This window comes from Heterodontus francisci, chromosome 1 (assembly GCF_036365525.1).
Source record: "Heterodontus francisci isolate sHetFra1 chromosome 1, sHetFra1.hap1, whole genome shotgun sequence".
Lineage (NCBI taxonomy): Eukaryota > Metazoa > Chordata > Chondrichthyes > Heterodontiformes > Heterodontidae > Heterodontus > Heterodontus francisci.
Genome location: NC_090371.1, coordinates 8,522,781 through 8,539,582, shown reverse-complemented (window position 1 = coordinate 8,539,582; position 16,802 = coordinate 8,522,781). Strand labels below are relative to the sequence as shown.

The following is a 16,802-nucleotide window of genomic DNA, read 5'->3' as shown; positions in this document are numbered from 1 at the left end:
ATTTCAAAGTTACTAGTTTGCTGTAGCAGACTCCTGGAAAGTCTTATTGGAAAGAGCAGTGTGTCCATTTTAACAGGAAGCTCACAATGGCTTTGATGCTGTTTAGTGAAGAAGATGTGTTAATAATTATCTGATTCATTTCACAGATGGTGAGCCTATTCCAGAAGAGCTATGGTAAGTCTAGCTATTTATGTAGCAGCTGTTGAGTGAACTGAATTTTGAGAAAAAACCTTCAGTCTCAATTAACTCTCTATCTAAGTCTTTCTTTCTAAAGTAACTCCTACCTTCAAGTTAACCCATATCATGGATTCACTCTCTTCCCACAGGTCAGAGCGAAGGGTTGGCGAGTCTGTTCCCATCTCCACTGACTGTTAGTAGCACAGCTCGGCTAGGATACAATTTCAAACAATGGACAAAAAGAACACATACTTTCTGCCTGGCAGTCTCACTTTGCACCCTTAGATTGACCAAACCCAATCTCGGGGGGTTCTGAAAGAGTGCCACTGTTGGTAGAGATAAGGTATTACAAAAAGCGAGCCCAATAATCTCCATTTTAATCATCTGAGCTCTCTGCCCTTACCTTAGTGTAACCAGTCTGGTGAGTTACTTTAACAAGGTCTCATGGTGATATCAAACAAAGAGCCTTGTCAAGGGTACAGTAATGTAGCGGTTGTCTTACTGGATTACTAATCCAGAGGCCCACACTCATAATGCAGTCGAACATGAGTTCAACTCCTGCCATTGCAGTTTGCAAATCTGAACTCAGTTAAAAGAAATCGGGGAATACAAAGTTGATATCAGTCAAAGTGACAGTGAAACTGTTGGATTGTTATTAAAAACCCAACTAGTTCATTAATATCCTTTATAATTTCTACTGTCTCAGCCTCTATAAGGGACCCATATTTACTTTCACTACTCCCTTCCTTTTTATATACTTGCATAAGCTCTTACAATCTGTTTTTAATCATCTGGATAATTTACTCTCGCTTTTTATCAATTTTTTGTCATGTTTTGCTAGTATCAAGAATTCTCCTCATCCTCAGGCTTCCTACTCTGCTTGGCAATATTTTAAGCATCTTCTTTTAATCTAATACTATCCTTAACTTTTTTAGTTAGCCATGAATGGATCACTCTTCCCATGTAGTTTTTAACTTCTCAGTGGAATGTATGCCCGTTGAGAGTTATGGAATATTTTTTAAATGTTCACTTGTCTGTCCATCATATATTTTAATCTAATTCTCGCCCCTCATGCCTATGATATTGGCTTTACTTAAGTTCAATACTATAGTTTCAGGCTTCGGTATGTCACTCTCAAATTCAATGTGAAATTGTATCATATTATGATCACTCTTTCCCAGAGGATCCATTACCATCAGATTAGTAACTTATCCTATCTCATTACAAGACATGATCTAAAATAGACTCTTCCCTGGTTGGTTCCACGATGTATTGTTCTAGGAAACTGCCTCAAGTACTTACCATGAACTCATCCTCTAACTACTTTTGGCAATTTGATTTGTCCAGTCTGTATGAAGATTAAAGTCCCCCACAATGGTTGCACTGCCTTTATTACAAACTCTTCTCATTTTTTATTTGTGGGATGTGAGTGTCTCTGGCAAGGCCAGCTTTTATTGTTCATCCTTAATTGCTTTTGAGAAGATGGTGATGAGCCACTTTCTTGAAGGGCTGTAGTCCATGTGGTGTAGGTACACCCACGGTTCTGTTAGGGAGGATTTTGAAGCAACAGCGAAGGAACGGCCATATAGTTCCAAGTCAGGCTAGTGTGTGATTTGCAGGTGGTGGTTTTCCTGCTCTTGTAGCCACAATATTTAAATGGCTGATCCAGTTAAGTTTCTGGTCAATGGTAACCCCCAGGATGTTGATCATGATGGTTATTTATTGATTAATACTCTGTGCAACAGTATAGCTACTGTTAAGGGGCCTATAAACTAATCCCATCAGCATTCTCTGACCCTTATCATTTCCTATCTTCACCTGTACTGATTCTACTTCCAGTTCTTCTGAAGCAAGAGTCTTCCTCACTGCTGTCCTTTGGTTATCCTTTGTTATCAGGGCTACCATGCCTCTTTTTCCAGTTTGTCTGTCTTTCCAAAACATCAAGCACTGCTGAGAATATTTAATTCTCAACCTTAGTCACCATGTAACCATGTCTCTGTAATGGCCATTGGTTCAATCACATCTTAGTCCCATGAGAGGCGATGATGGTGTAGTGGTAATGTCACTGAGTTAGAACCCAAGGGCCCAGGCTAATGCTGGCGATGTGGGCTCGAATCCCACCAAGGCAGATGGTGGAACTTAACTTCAATTAATTAATTTTAAAAGAAAAATCTAGAATTGAAAGCTGGTCTCAGTAATGGTGCCATGAAACTATCAGCAATTACCATGAAACCCCATCTGGTTCACTAATGTCCTTTCGGGAAGGAAATCTGCTGTCCTTTCCTGGTCTGGCCTACATGTGACTCCAGACCCATTGCAATCTAGTTGACTTGTAACTGCCCTCTGCAGTGGCCTATCAAGCCACTCATTTGTTAAGGGCAATTAGGGATGGTTGGTCTTTGCCAGTGATGGCAAGATGTCTCGTTAAATCTCCATTAAATGATTTTTTAAAAATCTCTCTTTGTGCCCAAAATTCATCAATCTTGTTACAAATGCTTCGTCTGTTCAGATAAAGTGCCTTTAATAATTTTTTACCATTATTCCTGATTTGACCTTATTCACTAATTCACTATTGCTGTGAATCTTTTTGTCCCTTCCTGTCACACTGAGCTTATCTTTACCCAAATTGCTAGACTCTCTGTGGCCTTAGCCTTTCTCTTTATATTTATAAATTTCCCCTTATTTGAACTCCTCCCCACATTTTTAGTTTAAATCCCTATCTACATAAAAGACTGGTTAACAAAATTGAGGCTCATGAAATAGGAAGGTCAGTATCCAATCGGATTTTAAAAAAAGGCTTTAGGACAGAAAGCAGCAAATCATGGGAAATGGTTCTTTTTCAGAGTGGAGGATGGTAGACAGTGGTGTTCCCCCCAGGGTCAGTGCTGGGCAGAGTGGAGGATGGTAGACAGTGGTGTTCCCCCCAGGGTCAGTGCTGGGCAGAGTGGAGGATGGTAGACAGTGGTGTTCCCCCCAGGGTCAGTGCTGGGCAGAGTGGAGGATGGTAGAGAGTGGTGTTCCCCCCAGGGTCAGTGCTGGGCAGAGTGGAGGATGGTAGAGAGTGGTGTTCCCCCCAGGGTCAGTGCTGGGCAGAGTGGAGGATGGTAGAGAGTAGTGTTCCCCCCAGGGTCAGTGCTGGGCAGAGTGGTGGATGGTAGAGAGTAGTGTTCCCCCCAGGGTCAGTGCTGGGCAGAGTGGAGGATGGTAGACAGTGGTGTTCCCCCCAGGGTCAGTGCTGGGCAGAGTGGAGGATGGTAGACAGTGGTGTTCCCCCCAGGGTCAGTGCTGGGCAGAGTGGAGGATGGTAGAGAGTGGTGTTCCCCCCAGGGTCAGTGCTGGGCAGAGTGGAGGATGGTAGAGAGTGGTGTTCCCCCCAGGGTCAGTGCTGGGCAGAGTGGAGGATGGTAGAGAGTAGTGTTCCCCCCAGGGTCAGTGCTGGGCAGAGTGGAGGATGGTAGACAGTGGTGTTCCCCCCAGGGTCAGTGCTGGGCAGAGTGGAGGATGGTAGACAGTGGTGTTCCCCCCAGGGTCAGTGCTGGGCAGAGTGGAGGATGGTAGACAGTGGTGTTCCCCCCAGGGTCAGTGCTGGGCAGAGTGGAGGATGGTAGAGAGTGGTGTTCCCCCCAGGGTCAGTGCTGGGCAGAGTGGAGGATGGTAGACAGTGGTGTTCCCCCCAGGGTCAGTGCTGGGCAGAGTGGAGGATGGTAGAGAGTGGTGTTCCCCCCAGGGTCAGTGCTGGGCAGAGTGGAGGATGGTAGACAGTGGTGTTCCCCCCAGGGTCAGTGCTGGGCAGAGTGGAGGATGGTAGACAGTGGTGTTCCCCCCAGGGTCAGTGCTGGGCAGAGTGGAGGATGGTAGAGAGTGGTGTTCCCCCCAGGGTCAGTGCTGGGCAGAGTGGAGGATGGTAGACAGTGGTGTTCCCCCCAGGGTCAGTGCTGGGCAGAGTGGAGGATGGTAGAGAGTGGTGTTCCCCCCAGGGTCAGTGCTGGGCAGAGTGGAGGATGGTAGACAGTGGTGTTCCCCCCAGGGTCAGTGCTGGGCAGAGTGGAGGATGGTAGACAGTGGTGTTCCCCCCAGGGTCAGTTCTGGGCAGAGTGGAGGATGGTAGAGAGTAGTGTTCCCCCCAGGGTCAGTGCTGGGCAGAGTGGAGGATGGTAGAGAGTAGTGTTCCCCCCAGGGTCAGTGCTGGGCAGAGTGGAGGATGGTAGACAGTGGTGTTCCCCCCAGGGTCAGTGCTGGGCAGAGTGGAGGATGGTAGAGAGTAGTGTTCCCCCCAGGGTCAGTGCTGGGCAGAGTGGAGGATGGTAGAGAGTAGTGTTTCCCCCAGGGTCAGTGCTGGGCAGAGTGGAGGATGGTAGACAGTGGTGTTTCCCCCAGGGTCAGTGCTGGGCAGAGTGGAGGATGGTAGAGAGTAGTGTTCCCCCCAGGGTCAGTGCTGGGCAGAGTGGAGGATGGTAGAGAGTAGTGTTTCCCCCAGGGTCAGTGCTGGGCAGAGTGGAGGATGGTAGAGAGTAGTGTTTCCCCCAGGGTCAGTGCTGGGCAGAGTGGAGGATGGTAGACAGTGGTGTTCCCCCCAGGGTCAGTGCTGGGCAGAGTGGAGGATGGTAGACAGTGGTGTTTCCCCCAGGGTCAGTGCTGGGCAGAGTGGAGGATGGTAGACAGTGGTGTTTCCCCCAGGGTCAGTGCTGGGCAGAGTGGAGGATGGTAGACAGTGGTGTTCCCCCCCAGGGTCAGTGCTGGGCAGAGTGGAGGATGGTAGAGAGTAGTGTTTCCCCCAGGGTCAGTGCTGGGCAGAGTGGAGGATGGTAGAGAGTAGTGTTTCCCCCAGGGTCAGTGCTGGGCAGAGTGGAGGATGGTAGAGAGTAGTGTTTCCCCCAGGGTCAGTGCTGGGCAGAGTGGAGGATGGTAGAGAGTAGTGTTTCCCCCAGGGTCAGTGCTGGGCAGAGTGGAGGATGGTAGACAGTGGTGTTCCCCCCAGGGTCAGTGCTGGGCAGAGTGGAGGATGGTAGACAGTGGTGTTTCCCCCAGGGTCAGTGCTGGGCAGAGTGGAGGATGGTAGACAGTGGTGTTTCCCCCAGGGTCAGTGCTGGGCAGAGTGGAGGATGGTAGACAGTGGTGTTCCCCCCCAGGGTCAGTGCTGGGCAGAGTGGAGGATGGTAGACAGTGGTGTTTCCCCCAGGGTCAGTGCTGGGCAGAGTGGAGGATGGTAGAGAGTAGTGTTCCCCCCAGGGTCAGTGCTGGGCAGAGTGGAGGATGGTAGACAGTGGTGTTTCCCCCAGGGTCAGTGCTGGGCAGAGTGGAGGATGGTAGACAGTGGTGTTCCCCCCAGGGTCAGTGCTGGGCAGAGTGGAGGATGGTAGAGAGTAGTGTTCCCCCCAGGGTCAGTGCTGGGCAGAGTGGAGGATGGTAGAGAGTAGTGTTCCCCCCAGGGTCAGTGCTGGGCAGAGTGGAGGATGGTAGACAGTGGTGTTCCCCCCAGGGTCAGTGCTGGGCAGAGTGGAGGATGGTAGAGAGTAGTGTTCCCCCCAGGGTCAGTGCTGGGCAGAGTGGAGGATGGTAGAGAGTAGTGTTTCCCCCAGGGTCAGTGCTGGGCAGAGTGGAGGATGGTAGAGAGTAGTGTTTCCCCCAGGGTCAGTGCTGGGCAGAGTGGAGGATGGTAGACAGTGGTGTTTCCCCCAGGGTCAGTGCTGGGCAGAGTGGAGGATGGTAGAGAGTAGTGTTCCCCCCAGGGTCAGTGCTGGGCAGAGTGGAGGATGGTAGAGAGTAGTGTTTCCCCCAGGGTCAGTGCTGGGCAGAGTGGAGGATGGTAGACAGTGGTGTTTCCCCCAGGGTCAGTGCTGGGCAGAGTGGAGGATGGTAGAGAGTAGTGTTCCCCCCAGGGTCAGTGCTGGGCAGAGTGGAGGATGGTAGACAGTGGTGTTCCCCCCCAGGGTCAGTGCTGGGCAGAGTGGAGGATGGTAGACAGTGGTGTTCCCCCCAGGGGCAGTGCTGGGCAGAGTGGAGGATGGTAGACAGTGGTGTTTCCCCCAGGGTCAGTGCTGGGCAGAGTGGAGGATGGTAGACAGTGGTGTTCCCCCCAGGGTTAGTGCTGGGCAGAGTGGAGGATGGTAGAGAGTAGTGTTCCCCCCAGGGTCAGTGCTGGGCAGAGTGGAGGATGGTAGACAGTGGTGTTCCCCCCAGGGTCAGTGTTGGGCAGAGTGGAGGATGGTAGACAGTGGTGTTCCCCCCAGGGTCAGTGCTGGGCAGAGTGGAGGATGGTAGACAGTGGTGTTCCCCCCAGGGTCAGTGCTGGGCAGAGTGGAGGATGGTAGAGAGTGGTGTTCCCCCCAGGGTCAGTGCTGGGCAGAGTGGAGGATGGTAGACAGTGGTGTTCCCCCCAGGGTCAGTGCTGGGCAGAGTGGAGGATGGTAGAGAGTGGTGTTCCCCCCAGGGTCAGTGCTGGGCAGAGTGGAGGATGGTAGACAGTGGTGTTCCCCCCAGGGTCAGTGCTGGGCAGAGTGGAGGATGGTAGACAGTGGTGTTCCCCCCAGGGTCAGTGCTGGGCAGAGTGGAGGATGGTAGAGAGTGGTGTTCCCCCCAGGGTCAGTGCTGGGCAGAGTGGAGGATGGTAGACAGTGGTGTTCCCCCCAGGGTCAGTGCTGGGCAGAGTGGAGGATGGTAGAGAGTGGTGTTCCCCCCAGGGTCAGTGCTGGGCAGAGTGGAGGATGGTAGAGAGTAGTGTTCCCCCCAGGGTCAGTGCTGGGCAGAGTGGAGGATGGTAGAGAGTAGTGTTCCCCCCAGGGTCAGTGCTGGGCAGAGTGGAGGATGGTAGAGAGTAGTGTTCCCCCCAGGGTCAGTGCTGGGCAGAGTGGAGGATGGTAGAGAGTAGTGTTTCCCCCAGGGTCAGTGCTGGGCAGAGTGGAGGATGGTAGAGAGTAGTGTTTCCCCCAGGGTCAGTGCTGGGCAGAGTGGAGGATGGTAGACAGTGGTGTTTCCCCCAGGGTCAGTGCTGGGCAGAGTGGAGGATGGTAGAGAGTAGTGTTCCCCCCAGGGTCAGTGCTGGGCAGAGTGGAGGATGGTAGAGAGTAGTGTTCCCCCCAGGGTCAGTGCTGGGCAGAGTGGAGGATGGTAGAGAGTAGTGTTTCCCCCAGGGTCAGTGCTGGGCAGAGTGGAGGATGGTAGAGAGTAGTGTTTCCCCCAGGGTCAGTGCTGGGCAGAGTGGAGGATGGTAGACAGTGGTGTTTCCCCCAGGGTCAGTGCTGGGCAGAGTGGAGGATGGTAGAGAGTAGTGTTCCCCCCAGGGTCAGTGCTGGGCAGAGTGGAGGATGGTAGAGAGTAGTGTTTCCCCCAGGGTCAGTGCTGGGCAGAGTGGAGGATGGTAGAGAGTAGTGTTTCCCCCAGGGTCAGTGCTGGGCAGAGTGGAGGATGGTAGACAGTGGTGTTTCCCCCAGGGTCAGTGCTGGGCAGAGTGGAGGATGGTAGAGAGTAGTGTTCCCCCCAGGGTCAGTGCTGGGCAGAGTGGAGGATGGTAGACAGTGGTGTTCCCCCCAGGGTCAGTGTTGGGCAGAGTGGAGGATGGTAGACAGTGGTGTTTCCCCCAGGGTCAGTGCTGGGCAGAGTGGAGGATGGTAGACAGTGGTGTTTCCCCCAGGGTCAGTGCTGGGCAGAGTGGAGGATGGTAGACAGTGGTGTTCCCCCCCAGGGTCAGTGCTGGGCAGAGTGGAGGATGGTAGACAGTGGTGTTCCCCCCAGGGTCAGTGCTGGGCAGAGTGGAGGATGGTAGAGAGTAGTGTTTCCCCCAGGGTCAGTGCTGGGCAGAGTGGAGGATGGTAGACAGTGGTGTTCCCCCCAGGGTCAGTGCTGGGCAGAGTGGAGGATGGTAGAGAGTAGTGTTCCCCCCAGGGTCAGTGCTGGGCAGAGTGGAGGATGGTAGAGAGTAGTGTTCCCCCCAGGGTCAGTGCTGGGCAGAGTGGAGGATGGTAGACAGTGGTGTTCCCCCCAGGGTCAGTGCTGGGCAGAGTGGAGGATGGTAGAGAGTAGTGTTCCCCCCAGGGTCAGTGCTGGGCAGAGTGGAGGATGGTAGAGAGTAGTGTTTCCCCCAGGGTCAGTGCTGGGCAGAGTGGAGGATGGTAGAGAGTAGTGTTTCCCCCAGGGTCAGTGCTGGGCAGAGTGGAGGATGGTAGACAGTGGTGTTCCCCCCAGGGTCAGTGCTGGGCAGAGTGGAGGATGGTAGACAGTGGTGTTTCCCCCAGGGTCAGTGCTGGGCAGAGTGGAGGATGGTAGAGAGTAGTGTTCCCCCCAGGGTCAGTGCTGGGCAGAGTGGAGGATGGTAGAGAGTAGTGTTTCCCCCAGGGTCAGTGCTGGGCAGAGTGGAGGATGGTAGACAGTGGTGTTTCCCCCAGGGTCAGTGCTGGGCAGAGTGGAGGATGGTAGAGAGTAGTGTTCCCCCCAGGGTCAGTGCTGGGCAGAGTGGAGGATGGTAGACAGTGGTGTTCCCCCCCAGGGTCAGTGCTGGGCAGAGTGGAGGATGATAGACAGTGGTGTTCCCCCCAGGGTCAGTGCTGGGCAGAGTGGAGGATGGTCGAGAGTAGTGTTCCCCCCAGGGTCAGTGCTGGGCAGAGTGGAGGATGGTAGAGAGTGGTGTTCCCCCCAGGGGCAGTGCTGGGCAGAGTGGAGGATGGTAGACAGTGGTGTTTCCCCCAGGGTCAGTGCTGGGCAGAGTGGAGGATGGTAGACAGTGGTGTTCCCCCCAGGGTCAGTGCTGGGCAGAGTGGAGGATGGTAGAGAGTAGTGTTTCCCCCAGGGTCAGTGCTGGGCAGAGTGGAGGATGGTAGACAGTGGTGTTTCCCCCAGGGTCAGTGCTGGGCAGAGTGGAGGATGGTAGAGAGTAGTGTTCCCCCCAGGGTCAGTGCTGGGCAGAGTGGAGGATGGTAGACAGTGGTGTTCCCCCCCCAGGGTCAGTGCTGGGCAGAGTGGAGGATGGTAGACAGTGGTGTTCCCCCCAGGGTCAGTGCTGGGCAGAGTGGAGGATGGTAGAGAGTGGTGTTTCCCCCAGGGTCAGTGCTGGGCAGAGTGGAGGATGGTAGACAGTGGTGTTCCCCCCAGGGTCAGTGCTGGACAGAGTGGAGGATGGTAGACAGTGGTGTTCCCCCCAGTGTCAGTGCTGGGCAGAGTGGAGGATGGTAGAGAGTGGTGTTCCCCCCAGGGTCAGTGCTGGACAGAGTGGAGGATGGTAGAGAGTGGTGTTCCCCCCAGGGTCAGTGCTGGGCAGAGTGGAGGATGGTAGAGAGTGGTGTTCCCCCCAGGGTCAGTGCTGGGCAGAGTGGAGGATGGTAGAGAGTGGTGTTCCCCCCAGGGTCAGTGCTGGGCAGAGTGGAGGATGGTAGACAGTGGTGTTCCCCCCAGGGTCAGTGCTGGGCAGAGTGGAGGATGGTAGACAATGGTGTTCCCCCCAGGGTCAGTGCTGGGCAGAGTGGAGGATGGTCGAGAGTGGTGTTCCCCCCAGGGTCAGTGCTGGAACCGCTGCTTTTTTTGCTAGAGATAAATTGGATCATGCAATACAGAGTAAAATTTCAAAATTATCCAAACTTGGAGGTGTAGCAAACAATGGGGATGATGCTAACCAACTGCAACAGGCCATAGGACATAGATAGGCTAGCAGAATAGGCAGACAAGTAGCAGGTGGAATTTAATAGAGAAGTGTGAGGTGATGCATTTTGGCAGAAGGAACAGGGAGAGGCAATATACACTAAATGGCACAGTTCTAAAATGTGTACAGGGGCAAAGGGACCTGGAGGTGCATAGAAAATAGAAGCAGGAGTAGGCCATTCGGCCCTTCGAGCCTGCTCCGACATTCAATACGATCATGGTTGATCATCCAACTCAGTACCCTGTTCCCACTTTCTCCCCATATCTCTTGATCCCTTTAGCTCTAAGAACTATATCTAACTCTTTCTTGAATGTATTTAATGATTTGGCCTCAACTGCTTTCCATGGTCGAGAATTCCACAGGTTCACCACTCTGTAGGTGAAGAAATTTCTCCTCATCTCAGTCTTAAATGGCTTATCCCTTATCCTTAGACTATGACCCCTAGTCCTGGACTCCCCCACCATCGGGAACATCCTTCCTGCATCTAGTCTGTCCAGTCCTGTTAGCATTTTGTAGGTTTCTATGAGTTCCCCTCTCATTCTTCTGAACTCGAGCGAATACAAGCCTAATCGAAACAATCTCTCTTCATACATTAGTCCTGCCATCCCAGGAATCAGTCTGGTGAACCTTCGCTGCATTCCCTCCACAGCAAGAACATCCTTCCTCAGATAAGGAGACCAAAACTGCACACAATATCCAGATGTGGTCTCACCCAGGCCTTGTATAATTACAGCAAGACATCCTTGCTCCTGTACTTGAATTCTCTCGCTATGAAGGCCAACATACCATTTTCCTTCTTAACTGCCTGCTGCACCTGCATGCTTACTTTCAGCAACTGGTACAGAAAGGCACCCAGGTCTCACTGCACCTCCCCCTTTCCCAATCTATCGCCATTCAGATAATAATCTGCCTTTCTGTTTTTGCCACCAAAGTGGATAACCTCACATTTATCCACATTATACTGCATCTGCCATGTATTTGCCCACTCACTCAACCTGTCTAAATCACACTGGAGCTTCTCTGCATCCTCCTCACAGCTCACACTCCCACCCAGCTTTGTATCATTTTTTAAAAAATTCATTCATGGGATGTGGGCGTCGCTGGCCAGGCCAGCATTTATTGCCCATCCCTAATTGCCCTTGAGAAGGTGGTGGTGAGCTGCCTTCTTGAACCGCTGCAGTCCATTTGGGGTAGGCACACCCACAGTGCTGTTAGGAAGGGAGTTCCAGGATTTTGATCCAGCAACAGTGAAGGAATGGCGATATAATTCCAAATCAGGATGGTGTGTGACTTGGAGGGGAACTTGCAGGTGGTGGTGTTCCCATGTATTTGCTGCCCTTGTCCTTCTAGTTGGTAGAGGTCGCGGGTTTGGAAGGTGCAGTCTAAGGAGCCTTGGTGCGTTGCTGCGGTGCATCTTGTAGATGGTACACACTGCTGCCACTGTGTGTCGGTGGTGGAGGGAGTGAACGTTTGTAGATGGGGTGCCAGTCAAGCGGGCTGCTTTGTCCTGGATGGTGTTGAGCTTCTTGAGTATTGTTGGAGCTGCACCTATCCAGGCAAGTGGAGAGTATTCCATCACACTCCTGACTTATGCCTTGTAGATGGTGGACAGGCTTTGGGGATTCAGGAGGTGAGTTACTCGCCTCAGGATTCCCAGCCTCTGACCCGCTCTTGTAGCCACAGTATTTATATGGCTACTCCAGTTCAGTTTCTGGTCAATGGTAGTCTCTAGGATGTTGATAATGGGGGATTCAGTGATGGTGATGCCATTGAATGTCAAGGGGAGATGGTTAGATTCTCTCTTGTTGGAGATGGTCATTGCCTGGCACTTGTGTGGCGCGAATGTTACTTGCCACTTATCAGCCCAAGCCTGGATATTGTCCAGGTCTTGCTGCATTTCTACATGGACTGTTTCAGTATCTGAGGAGTCACGAATGGTGCTGGACATTACGCAATCATCAGCGAACATCCCCACTTCTGATCTTATGATTGAAGGAAGGTCATTGATGAAGCAGCTGAAGATGGTTGGGCCTAGGACACTACCCTGAGGAACTCCTGCAGTGATGTCCTCATAATTGCCTTTATTTAAGTTTAAAATATTAGTCTTAGGCCCATTCGTCTCTCCCTCAAAATGAATGTAAAATGCAATCATATTATGATCACTGCTGCCTGGGGGCGTCTTCACTATGAGGTCATTAATTACTCCTATCTCGTTGCACAAATCAGGTCTAGTATAGCATGCTGTCTGGTTGGATCCAGAATGTGCTATTCGAAGAAACTATCTTGAAAACATTCTACGAACTCCTCATCTTTACTACCTTTGCCCATGTGATTTTCCTAGTCTATATGTAGATTAAAATCTCCCATGATTATTGCCATATCTTGCTGACAAGCTCCCATTATTTCTTCCTTTATACCCCGTCCTACCATGTGGTTACTGGTAGGGGGCCTATACACCACTCCCACAAGTAACTTCTTGTCTTTATCATTTCTCATCTTGACTCAAACCGCTTCTACATCCTGGTTTCCTGAACTTAGGTCACCCTCTCTATTGTGCTAATAACATCCTTAATTAACAGAGCAACTCCTCCACCTTTTCCTAGCTTCCTGTCCTTCCTAAATGCCATGTACCTTTCACTATTCAGGTCCCAATTTATGTCGTCCTGCAGTCATGTCTCCGTCATGGCTCTCAGATCATACTTATTTCTATTTGCACTGTGAGTTCATCTGCTTTGTTTCAAATTCTACGTGCATTCAGATACAGAGCCTTTAGTTTTGACTTTTATTATTCTTGTAACCTCTAGCCTTATCTGCTGATTTCTTCTTAGATTTGTAGTGACTGTCCCTGCCTGTCACGGTTGGTTTATAATTTCCCATATTAATACCTTTCTCTCTTGCCTTGTCTCTACTCTTTGATTTACCACATCTTCCCAAATTTGATCCCACTATTTAGTTAAAACCCTCTCAACTTCCCTCGTTATACTGTTTGCTAGAACACTGGTCCCAGCATGGTTCAGGTGTAGACCGTCTCAATGATAGAGTCCCCACTTTCCCCAGTACTGGTGCCAGTGCCCCACGAACCGGAACCCACTTCTACCACACCTGTCTTTGAGCCACGCATTCACTTAGCTAATCTTATTTGCCCTAAGCCAATTTGCACATGGCTCAGGTAATAATCCAGGGATTATTAGTTTTGAGGTTCTACTTTTTAATTTGGTGCCTATCTCCTCATACTGACTATGCAGAACCTCTTTCCTTATGCTGCCTATGTCGTTGGTACCTACATGGACCACGGTGACTCGATCGTCCCCCTCCCACTGTAAGTTCCTCTCTAGTCCTGAGCTGATGTCCCGAGCCCTGGCACTGGGCAGGCAACACAGCTTTCTGGACTCTTCCTCTTTGCTGCAGAGAACAGTGTCAATCCCCCTCACTATACTGTCCCCTACAACCACTATTTTCCTTTTTGCTCCCCCTGCTTGAATGGCTTCCTGTACCATGGTCAGTCTGCTCATCCACACAAGCTGCAAGAACCTCAAACTTGTTTCTCAATTGCAAGGGCTGAGGCTCCTCCACTCCCACCTTCTTAATCCTCTTACCTGCCTGACTCAGTCACACCCTCCTGTCCCTGACGACTGTCCAAATCAGTTGACCCTATCTTAAGGGGAGTGACTGCCTTTTGGAAGAAAGTGTCCAGGTAACCTTCCCCCTCCCTGATATATCATGATGTCTGTATCTCGGCCTCCAGCTCATCTACTCTGAGCCAAAACTCTTCAAATCGCAGACACTTACTACAGACATGGTTGCCATGGATTTCTGTGACATCTAGGAGCTCCCACATACTGCAGCCATGACACATCACCTGTCCTTCCAACTTTTCTGTGTTACTTAAATGAACTTTATTTTGCTTAATTTGTTTATAGTTCCCAGCTTCACCAAAATCCCTAACTCACCAAACTCCCTTCTTGATACTCTGTACACTCAAGCAGCACTCAGAGGCCTCTGAATTTATACTCTCTAAAAACAATGATGAATCAGCTCTGCTAGAGCTCAGAAAGCCCAGTTTAAGCTAGCTACCGAACTATCTAGCTACAGCTACTTTCAGAGAGCTTGTATATCTTTCCACTCTGCACTGAATTCCCACTCTCACCAAATTCCCAATATTTATTACTTTGCAATGCTCTTTCTTTATGATCCCTCTGTGCTGTGAAAGACTCTATCGAAACATTCTTACCACAGTATCAATCGAACTTCAAACCCATGAGTCTGCAGCCTGCATGATTCTGAACTCTAATTCACTGAGTTCTCAACCTTCACTCCCTCATCCAGAATGCTGATCACAGTGGGTGTAATGAGTTATCATAACTATGTAAATAAGGGAAATATCACAAGATGTATTTACTCGAGTTTTGTCCACATCATTCAGTTTCATTAATAGCAACAGGAAGGATTTAAAATTTAAATGGATGGTTTTGAAACTGATAAAAATGAGGAAATGCTCATTTTCAGTAAGGTGCCACAGCAAAGCCTGTCCCAAGCCAGCTGGGGCAGCCACTGAAATTGATCCAGGCACCCAACTCTCACCTCCAGAAGGCCAGCCTCCACATGGTTCAAACCCAGACAGCATGTCTGTCGTTTATAGGTTACTGTTCATAGTTCAGCTGTTGCTGTTTCTCCTTCAGGAGATCTAGACACTGATGCTGTTACTAGATGATTTATGTAAATATATGACCAGATGAACTTAATGAACCTAACGTATTAATTATGCTGATTGAGGGATAAATGTTAGACAGGACTCTGAGGAGAACGCCCCTGCTCGTCTTTAAATAGTGCAATGGACAGGGCAGATGGGCTCTCAGTTTGACAGCTCATCTGAAACACAGCACCTCCGACAGGGCAGAACTGCTGCGGTACTGCACTGGCAGTCTCAGCCTAGATCTTATTGACAAGTCTCTGGAATGGACCCATGGCTTTCTGCCTCAGAGGCACGAGTGTTACCGCTGAGCTGGCACAACGAGAAGGCTCCAATCTATGTCAACAAGGGCTGTGACAGAGAAAACTACAGATAAATTACAGATAATTACTGGCCATTTAATCCACATAATCTAATTTACCCTTTTTAACCACTGATATGCTCTCTTAAATTACCATCCATTTTCCCCTTCCATTGCCCTGTCCCATTCAATTGTCACTCTTTTGCTCTTCAGTCAGCAGCCATTTCTCTCTCTCAGTATCATTCATTACTATTCATTCATCTCCACCCCAGTCCTAACTAAGATGGCTTCTAGGGACCGGGCTCTCTGTCCTTTCAAAACCATTGTTGGTAAAGATTAGTTTGCGTGATTTCAGTAAATGTACGACTTGTGAAACGACTTGAGATTAAAGGTGTTTTCAATCTTAACAGGGAGCAGCTGAAAACGGAACTGGAAAAGAGAGCTGAGGATTGCCGGTCATTTGTGAAACAGTTCCCAGATTGGAGAGACCAGATAAGAGGGTACATAAAGGAACTGCAAGAGATTGCAGACAGCGTTGATGAGTATCACAGAAGCTCCACCATTGCAAGTGTCACGGGGGCGTCAGCAGCGGTTGTAGGAGGGGCTCTGTCCCTCTCAGGAATAATTGCAAGTCCTTTCACATCAGGTGCCTCACTGGGTCTCACTGCTGTGGGAGCTGGGGTTAGTGCAACTGGTGCTGCCACCAATTTTACAGCCGGTGTCACTGAAAATGTTGCACAGTCCAACAAACAGAAAAGAGTCGATGAGATCATAGAACAATATAATAACCGCTGTAAAGAAATGGCAAAGTATTTACATGAGGTTTGCAGTGCGATTAAATCCTGGAGCCATAACCTACGGGCAGAAATCATGAGACACAAGCCTAGTGAAGAAATGTCAGATTTTCTGAATGAAGCTTGCAGTGCAGCTAATTGCAGTGAGGGAGACGGAGAAGATTCAGTTACAGGAAAGCCAAGGAGCCTTTCAGTGTCTAGCACAGAAAGGCAGGAAATAGCAGCGAGCCAGAAAACTGCAAACATTAAGGAGCTGCTTTCTGGATCATTTCCCCTGCTGTCTGCTTTCGCCAAAGCCATTTCAGCAATTCTTACAGCAATCTTAATGATTACAAATATCTACTCCATCACAAAGAACTCCATAGACCTTAGCAAAGGAAGCAAAACTGAAGTAGCTAAAAACATACAGGGTGTGGCGATGAAGATGGGAGATGAACTAATGGCCTATGAAGATATTTATGAATTTCTGAAACTAATTTTAAAGATAGATTGAATGATTGGACCCACGTTTCCACATTGGGGGATGGGGGATGGGGGGAGGGGTCTACCAGTCTGCGGCTGTAACTCCAACAGATCAGCAGCTCCCGCGGGTATATTTAAGGCAGAGGTAGATAGATTCTTGATAAGCAAGGGGGTGGAAGGTTATCAGGGGTAGGTGGAAATGTGGAGTAATCAGTTCAGCGTGAGGTTATTGAATGGCGGAGCAGGCTCGAAGGGCCGAGTGGCCTACTCCTGCTCCTAATTCGTATGTTCGTATGTAGTTAGCACAGGCTGCCCAATCTGAAATTGAAGTAGAGGGAGTCCCTAACTGCTACTATTTAAAATCTCACCATGGCAACTGGGGAATTTAAATTTGGAATGAAAAGTTAGTCTCAGTAATGGTGACCATGGAACTTCTCAGATTGTGGTAACAACCCATCTGATTCACTAATGTCCTTTAGGGAAGGAAATCTGCCGTCCTTACTGGGTCTGGCCTACATGTGACTCCAGACCCACAGTATTGTGGTTGATACTCAGCTGCCCTCTGAAATAGCCCAGCAAGACACACAGATGTATCCAACTGCTTGCAGTGGTTCAAGGACATGTCTCAGTACCCACCATCTCAAGGGATAGACAATAAATGCTATCCATACAAGTGATGCCACATCCCAATAATGAATTAAAAATAGTTACCAATTAGTGCCTCTGCTCTTCACCCATAGCCCTGTAACT

General features: G+C 50.1%; 1 protein-coding gene across 1 annotated transcript in view; it reads left to right on the top strand.

Moving 5' to 3' along the window:
• Nucleotides 1-16,083, top strand: part of LOC137377659 (apolipoprotein L6-like) — a 48,639-nt gene extending 32,556 nt beyond the window's left edge. Inside the window, exons 5-6 of the mRNA XM_068047562.1 lie at nucleotides 147-174; nucleotides 15,207-16,083. Coding sequence (XP_067903663.1) covers nucleotides 147-174; nucleotides 15,207-16,083 — 905 coding nt within the window. The remainder of the gene's footprint in view (nucleotides 1-146; nucleotides 175-15,206) is intronic.
• The last annotated feature ends 719 nt before the right edge of the window (nucleotides 16,084-16,802 follow it).